Below are 8,900 nucleotides of genomic sequence, written 5' to 3'. Positions count from 1 at the left end.
TGTGTTCCTCTTGTACAACAATGTCTGATTAGCCTTCTTCTGAAAATGTACACTTCCTTTTAAAAATGAATCAGTCCATCGGTTTACATTAACAAGAGCCTTGCTAAGTCATTTGGCACAGATTTCCAGCCAATCTGGGACAGATCTGTGTTTTGGTAGGAAGCCAGGGCTGTGAACCACGGTCCTGTCACTCAGATCTCACTAGCCAATCAGAACCTCGAGTGGACCCGCCTGTCAGATAGGGTTCTTCCGGGGCCAGGCTTCTGCTCCGTGCCTCTGCTGAGGAAGTCGGATGTCGTCCTCGTTCTGCTGTGGAGAGACCGTGGACTCACCTGGCAACCGCGCCATGGTAAACAAGAGACTGCGATCCCCAGACGGGAAGGAGTGGCCCGCCATGGTGAGCGAGGGGCTGCGGTGCCCAGACTGAGCCTGGGGAAACGGTGTGGTGGGGCCTCCCCAGCCTGAGTTTAATCAGCGGGCAGACACAGAGTTTCGCGTGTTACTGCATGTCCTTTCTGTCCCTGCCTGGTAATCCTTGCAACTCCCTGGGCTAGGGCGGCAGCCTCTGAATAACTTCACTCCGTGGGCTGCGTCTGGCAGATCACTGGGAGTGTGGCTGCGCTTAGATATATCCTTGTTTTGGACGCCGCTGTGAAATGCCGGCACCTGTGGTCCTTGAATTGTCACTATCGAGGGCAGATTTGCCAAATTCGGAGAGCCCTAGTCGCCCTAGTGTCTTCCAGATGTTCCCATTTTTAGCATTTACGTTTAGGATCTGGATGGAGTTTATTCTGTAGAGCTTGTAAAACTGTTTCTCCTGTTGAGGATAGCTCTCCGCTGCTAAACCGTGACGTAGAAGCGTAGAATTGGTGATAAAAGAATTGATGGTATAAGATAAACCAATAGGATACTTTAAGTCACACAAAGTAGAATTTAGGTAGGGCACGGTTGCCAGCCAAAGGTTCCAAAGATAAGTAGTTTGCTAATCACGAGCCTGCTAGAGATTAGTCTGATAAAATGCAAGTGTCTGTTTACCAGGATTAACTGGCCATTAAACTATATTCCCATAACAAAGGAGACAACCCTAATTTACAACCAGCCAAAAGCCCACCTCCCATCAAAGAATGGCCTCTCAGGTGCTGCTCAAGGGGCTGTTACAGAGTCACAAACAACATTAGGTCCTGATGTGCCATAAAGGTATATTAATTCTAGAACAGCTGCATCTCGTCTCAGAAAAGTGGTTTTGAGCCAAGATATCCTATGTAGACTGAGGTGGAGTTGAACCCTGCCTGTAGACTAACCACCCTAAATTCTTGGATTACAGCTCTGCAGCACCACAGTTCTAAAATTACCAGTTTGTGTTACACAAACTGTGTAGGGAAATAAGATTAGGCAATAGCTAGATCAATGACTGAAGTGCACTGCACATGTTCCCATCATAAAGAAGGACTTGATGGGACATGTGAGTGACTTACTGTGTAATTAACCAGCGTGTATGAATTCCTTTCATGTAAATGAAGACAGACAGAATTAATGAGTTTGTGTAGTTTAGGGAGGATAGCTTGAGCTACTAAGTATTCAGTTTCCAGTTGGGGAACTCTTCCATGCAGATATATGCAATCCTGATTGACTCAGTTAAGTCAGCTCAGAGATTTAAAGTGCAGACCATTGGCTGTAAATCTTTGTCAGCTTAAAACACACTCAGCAACTAAGACTTTACAGGGGACAAAGTCATACAATGTCTTATTAATGGTATTCTCGGTACCAGGGAAGCACTTACTTTGTTTCAAAGTCAGTATAGCTGTGTGCTCTTTCAATTATTTTTAATCATTTTAAAAAGTCAATTATTGGTATTATTTTTTAAGTTTCATTTTCTTTAAATACATCACTGCTCTAATCTCTATTTGTTTCTATTTTCCAATGTTTCCCAGTCATTAAGAATTTCATTCCATCTTTTTCTTAAGTGCTCTTTATTTATTTAATCAGTTTAGAGTGGGGGATCAAATGACCCTATCACAAAAGTGGCCTAAGACCATCAGAAAAGACAGATATTTATATTACAGTTCATAACAGCAGCAAAATTATAGTTATGAAGTAGCCGTAAAAATAATTTTATAGTTGGTGGCTCATCACCACAACAGGAACTATTTTACAGAGTCACAGCCTTAGGAAGTTTGAGAATTACGAGTTTAGATGAATGTCACCTGTAGCTCAGGCTTGCCTCTCCCTATGTAACTGAGAATTGCTTAGAACACCTAATCCTGCCTCTGCTGCCTAGGGCTGGGAAGACTGTCCTGCAAGTCCTTTCAGGCTGGGTCTTGACTAGTCAGTGAAAAGGAAAATTAGACCAGTGAATTAGTGTCCTCCAACTTCTTTAGATTTTTATTGTGAATTTACAAATGAAGCAGGACCTGTGTAAGAATTGAGTTAACTGACCAACTGTAAAGCAGGTATTGTCACAGCACAGAAAGGGATTGGCAAGAAGGTGAAAGCTTTCCTGCTTTGACAGTAATTGACATTGGCAATGAGTAGTAAGGTGATAAGTATTAGGTGATCAAAAACTGTCCTGACTGACCACATCTTGTGTTCACAGACCAGGCAGTTAAGAATCCAGATAAAGGCCGGGCGCTGGTGGCGCACACCTTTAATCCCAGCGCTCGGAGGCAGGCAGAACTCTGAGAGTTCAAGGCCAGCCTGGTCTACAACAGAGCTAGTTCCAGGACAGGCTCCAAAGCCACAGAGAAACCCTGTCTCAAAAAAACAAACAAACAAACAAACAAAAAAAACCCAAGAATCCAGATAAAGAACTGAACTTTAATGAAACCAAATTACTGTAGTTACACTAGTTCTTCCAAAATAGAAGAACTGAATAAAATTGTGTGGCCCTGCCTAACATGAATGTGTTTTCCAAGTTTAAGACGTGCAGCCTGGGAGAAAAGACATGAGTAGTACTTGGTGTGCTCTAATGCCTGTTCACTGTTTTTGGAGCACATGGCCATAAAGCTTGTTTCAACTTTTTAATATAACATTTGGGAATTCTGATTACATCATTTTTACCGTCTCTTTCCTGTGTCTAAGTCCTCCCTTATGCCCTTCATTATTTTCTAATCTGTGACCTCCTTTTGCTTTCACTACAGTATCTGTTTGAATGTGACCTGTGTTTGACTACACTAGACATTGATTGTGAAATGGAGTGTGCACAATGGACCCTGTGCCTTGTAAGAGCAACAGAACGTGCTCTGGGAAAATGGAAGATTCTACTAAACTACAGTTTCCCAGACTAGGGCCCTATCTGACCCTAGGGTGGAAGGAGAGAACTAAGAAGGCCTCGGCTGTCTGAGTCATTTAATATCAGCTTACCCAGTAGGGTAACTGCTAATTTTGGGGGGCCCAACTAGGTGGTTCTAGCTTATGAGGGACCCTGAGAAGGTTTAGCAGTAAGGAGTACCTATGAGAAGTAGCTTACAGGTTCTTTCTAGAATTCTCCTCTGGTTCTGCTATAGGAAGCTGTAAAGACCACAAGCTATGCCGTGGTGAGTGTACAGGCCACTATCCCCAGTCCAGGATGAACAGGTTGAATGAACTATCAGAGCTGCTGGAACTGGGATGGACCATGAACCATACTGGTTCTGTTGGTCTCTGTGTTGACCTGGTCAGTGTCCCTTGGCCTCTGTGACTCACTGAGTGTGGATTCCCTGGGGAGGGAAAGGCTCCACCACCCTGGTATTGGAGGCTAGGATGCTTGTAATATCACTGTCAAGTGTACACACACAGGCATTAATTTTGGTGTACAGTGAAAAGACAGATTGGAAAGCTGAAGGCCTGGTTTCTAGAAATTCTGAATGTTGCATTCCATGTGCAGGTTTGTCTTATAAATGTTACAGAGAGTTTAGAAAATGGTAGAAAGGAGATAATGAGCATCATTCTTCAGCAATACATGTTAAGAATGCTGTTAACTGTCTACTACTGTCAGCCACCATGGTGTGGATTAGTGAAGTCCAGTTCAAGAGGATAAAAGGAATTTCTGGGCTGCAGAGGTATCTCAGGTTTGCATGGTGTTGGGCAGATGCCACATCTTGTGCCATAATCCATACGACAGACATTAAATTATTCTTCTACGTTACATTTTGATTGACCTTCACTAGGGCTCAGTTTGCCTGAAACCACAAAGGAACATGAGGGACTATAGAGCCATAGTAAGTTCTAGAAGAGATCACCTTTGTTTGCAAAGGGAATTCTAGAGCATGGAGCCTTTCTGGAAGAACTATCAGTAGCTAGAGAGTCAGAAGCGTAACACTTTGAGTTAATTTTGTGGGAAGTTTGTATTTATTAAATTTCTGTACACATAAAATCATAGTTAGCTAGGTAGCATTAATTAAAATCACAGTTTTTCTGGCTGAGTCTCCTTTGGTATTTAGATAAAAGTTTACTATATTTACCTGATTTTGTTTTCGACTTTTTCTATCTTCTTTTTTCTTTCACAAATATTGTATGTATTCTTGATTATTGTGGTAAATATAGAAGTTACATTATGTCAGTATGTGTACTTTTTTTTTTGATAATCCCATATAGCATTCTGAAAGTTTTTCAGCTTTGCATGTGACTCTGAAATTACCTTTTCTGTTATAAATTTTGGGTCATCGTCTTTGGATTGTATTCAGTTTGTGGTGCAAATTGACCGTATACAACATCTTTTTTTTTTTTAAACTGTTTGTGAATTATTTTTATTTATTTATTATGTATACAATATTCTGTCTGTGTGTATGTCTGCGGGCCAGAAGAGGGCACCAGATCTCATTACAGATGGTTGTGAGCCACCATGTGGTTGCCGGGAATTGAACTCAGGACCTTTGGAAGAGCAGGCAATGCTCTTAACCACTGAGCCATCTCTCCAGCCCCGTATACAACATCTTAACATTGATGCATTGTGTTTCCAAGGATGATTTATTTACTGTATTTATTTCACTTGTTGTTAATCTGTAAAAGACTTTTAGACTCTTAGATAAAATATTATGAAGCTTGGTAGATGGTTCAGCACATGTTCTTCTTCGGGATGACCTGAGTTCCTATCTTAACACCCAAGTCAGGAGGCTCATAACAGCATACTACTCAAAGTCCAGGGGATCTGGTGTTTCTGGTTTTAAAGAAACATACAATGTTTCTTTAAAAATATGTTATCTTGCCTCTGGTTTAGCAAAGTTTTCCTATCTTCACTCTGATGCAGACTTACATCTAAATATCTAATCATCAATCAGGAAAGTGAGTCTAACTTTTATGAACATAGTATAACAAAAGTTGTATCTTATTATGTTGCCAGTCATCACAAAAGTTCACACTCTAAATTGGGTGTGTTCCTAAGCCTAGTTCCCCAAGGCTACTCGACTGTGTCATGTATCTTAGCTAAAGTTCAGACTCTAACAAAAGTCTCTGATTCAGGGACATGATACTGGGGGGAGATGCTTTAGTCACTGGGCCAATCTAGATGATGATGTCTCTCCAGATGTGCAGAGCAGAGCATTGCTCTTGATATCTGCTTATTTACTTTGGACATCATGGGGATCTTGGGCTATATCTAGTGATACCACTTGGTTCTGGTTGTCAGGTACAGCCTTGGGTGTTGTAGGGTTCCTGATTAAACTACTTTTACATATCTAAAAGGCTCTAAAAAAAAAACTATGCTCATTCTTTTCCCTGGTCCTTGAGGCATAAATAGTGCTGATGGGGACCACACGTAAGAATCATCAATTCTTTCACAGCAGTTTGCAAATTCGGACCACAGCAGGAAAAGGAGAAAGCATATACTACATATTCCAACTACTAATAGAAAAATAAATGCAAGAAAATGAATTTCAGGGACTAAAACATACAGCTATTAAGCAAAATGGCCAAAACTATGTAGGTCACAGGATATTGTTGTGATTCCTCTAGCATAGATGTATTTTCCCAAATTTATATTTCTCCAGGTTTAGTATGCACCAAGTTGAAAACACATTTAGAATTTTTTTTTTTTTTTTTGGTTTTTCGAGACAGGGTTTCTCTGTGGTTTTGGAGCCTGTCCTGGAACTAGCTCTTGTAGACCAGGCTGGTCTCGAACTCACAGAGATCCGCCTGCCTCTGCCTCCCGAGTGCTGGGATTAAAGGCGTGCGCCACCACCGCCTGGCTTAAATGTAATCATTTTCAAAGGAAAATGTTGTAAAGGAGAGTATAGCAGGGTTGGAGCTCTAGGACTCTGAGCTAAGGCAACCATAGTACAGCTTCATCCTAACTTGATCAGTGTCAAGTAAGAGCATGGGGGTCATGGCTGTGGGGCAGGTAGTGTTTCTTTTATTAATGAAAAGAGCATCTAGGAGTCCAGTAACCTTCATAATTAGATTCCAATGTTGTTTCTCAGGGGTTATTTTGTATGTTAATAAGAAAAAACAAACTATGAATGTAAAGCATTTGGAAGTTTGAGTCTCCAGAGGCGTCCACCTCTGGTCTATGACCAATGTATATAGATCCCCTCTTTTGGCAAAAAGGGCAATGGCATTATGGGGCAGAACTAAGAATATGGTATACAATAAATGTAGCCTGAGGTTTCCTCATGGGGATGAAACATTTCCTGAAGAAGTTTCTTCAATCAATGGCTTACACAAATGTGTCTGATGGAATCATACACCTGGTTTGTTCCTTCTGTGGTGATAGTAGTCTCTGGAGTTTATTGTCATAGTTTCTTCTAAAATGAAGTTTATTAAACAAGGCCAAAATAATCACAAGGAATTTATATGCCCAAAAAGCACTTTGGGAACCAGTGTAAGTTCAGGCTGGAATTTTAACAGACTAGGAACTAGTGTTCCATATTCTGGAAGGAGCCAATATGTGATGTTCCTGGCATGTATATTCATAGGAATTGGGAAGTCTATTGTTTTCTTATTGTGGAGTGTATGCACGATATTATAGCTACAAAAATTGTTTCTCATTGAATGGTTCCAGTGTACCATTGATAATTAGTAGAATCCATTGTTCTTATGGTTTCATAATTTTCCTTAAAAATACATCAGTAAATGTAGTTGTCAAGTTGTAAATCTTCTGAGGATGGTGTATGAAAAATACCAGTGGATCAGTTAGGTTACTCCATTGTCTCTTCTACCACTTAAATTTGTTTTTTGGCAGTGTACTAAACCTTGTATAGTGCTGGTCCAGTTGAACCTGGAGCCATTGATGGATGACATGGCACTTTGAAGAGAGTTTGTCCCATATGCAAGAGGTGACATTAGTCAGTACATTAGTCCTGTTTGCATAAGTTCGTACACATCCCAGAGAGTCTTTTATGGGGGTTGAGACCTTTTACATTAAAAATTGGTGGTGGTATATAGGTTATATCTGTGTAAAACATGTCTGACTATGTGTGCTAAGGTATAATCTGAGTTCCAGAAAACACCATGCAGTTACAAAGTGACTGGATGTCTACATGGGTTCTCCTCAGGTGGTAGATACAAAGGGTTATGGCAGTGGGTAGGTCAAGATCAGTGGAAATTTCTAATTGTTGTGTCCGCAATGTGGTAACTTCCAACATTTCTGCCTTTCCTCTCAGGTGGTTATTCCACATGTCCATCTTACCTTAGTAGGGTAGGTAGGCCAGAAACACTGTGGTCATGTTTGTCCTATTCAGTTGTGTTTGTAGTCCAAAAAGTGAATTTGAGCATTTGAATCCATATGGTAGTGGTATTGTATTCCAAGAGGGAAAATGCTTCCATGGTGTTTTCCTAACAGTGTCTCATGAGTTTGTTGTTGATGTCTCCTTAGTCGAGTAACCTGGCTCCTCATTCTGGTCTGAATCTGGATAATTGTATACTTTATTATTTAAAACCCCTATAGTTTTATTGTACTGGTAGAAAACACAGGATTTGTCTGCCATATTTATGAGGGCAAAAGTACTGAGAGGAATGTGTGCTGCCATATCTGACATCTTGAATCTCATTCTCTCCTAGTTCTCCATTATAAGGTGGAAGGATGATTTAAAAGATATTTCTATCAAGCTAGACAATGGTGGTGCACACCTTTAATCCCAGCACTTGGGAGGCAGAGGCAGAAGGATCTCTGTGAGTTTGAGGCCAGTCTGGTCTACAGAGCTAGCTCCACAACTAGTACCACAACTTCTATCTCCTTTAAATATTTCTGTCCCTGTAAACACATTTATGGGGAATTATTCTATATATTCAGGAAATATCTGGTTGTTGTTCTGTCCCTGAGTTAATAGCTTCTTCTAAGGGAGAAACTCTGTTGAATCTTTGTCTACCATTTAACTCACAGCATGCAATTGCAATAGCCTTTTCAAGGGGTATCTTTGAATTGTAATAACTTGGTTTTAAGATGTCCATTCCATCTTTCTGTATTGACAGCTGCAGTTGGGTTATATGCTAAATGGAAGACACACAGTATATCAATAGTCTGGGACTACCTGTGGACTTTAGAATGTGTAAATTTGTGTTTCTTGATGTGACTCAATAATCATTGGGCAGCTGTTTCTGGCTTCCCAATACTGAACTATGACTTTCTATAGCTAATCCAAGGGCTATGCAGGCAGATAGGCCCTGTGAGTATTCAAAGCTCCAATGAAATCTATTTGTAGTTTATAATTAAATTGTTCAGGATACCATGTTATAACTGGTACTTGATGTCTGGATCTAGTTTTAAGTGCTGGGCAAAGGCGGCAGTCTTCAGTGGCTCCCACGATATCTTAAGGTTCCTTTTATCAAATCATGTGTGTATCCCAATGTGTATGTAATTTTAGGATTTCATTTTCTAATTATGCTAATATGCTCAGGTTTTTTAATTTTTCAGTCTGGGTTCATTTTAAGTTATTCTTATAACGTTGTCATAATTTAATTTGGTTCTCCATTTACCCTCTTTTTTTTAG

At 40.4% G+C, this 8,900-nt stretch overlaps 1 protein-coding gene across 2 annotated transcripts in view; it reads left to right on the top strand.

The window, feature by feature from the left end:
* The first annotated feature begins 264 nt into the window (after nt 1-264).
* Nucleotides 265-8,900, top strand: part of LOC142854762 (uncharacterized) — a 32,576-nt gene continuing 23,940 nt past the window's right edge. For both annotated transcript variants that reach the window (XR_012911365.1, XM_075980984.1), the window contains exon 1: nt 265-397. Coding sequence is in view for 1 of the 2 variants with exons in the window: in XM_075980984.1 (XP_075837099.1) it covers nt 293-397 (105 nt within the window). In the remaining variant the exon portion in view is untranslated. The remainder of the gene's footprint in view (nt 398-8,900) is intronic.

The sequence above is a fragment of the Microtus pennsylvanicus genome, chromosome 7 (assembly GCF_037038515.1).
Source record: "Microtus pennsylvanicus isolate mMicPen1 chromosome 7, mMicPen1.hap1, whole genome shotgun sequence".
NCBI classification, from domain to species: domain Eukaryota; kingdom Metazoa; phylum Chordata; class Mammalia; order Rodentia; family Cricetidae; genus Microtus; species Microtus pennsylvanicus.
This window is presented reverse-complemented; position numbering and strand designations above follow the sequence as displayed.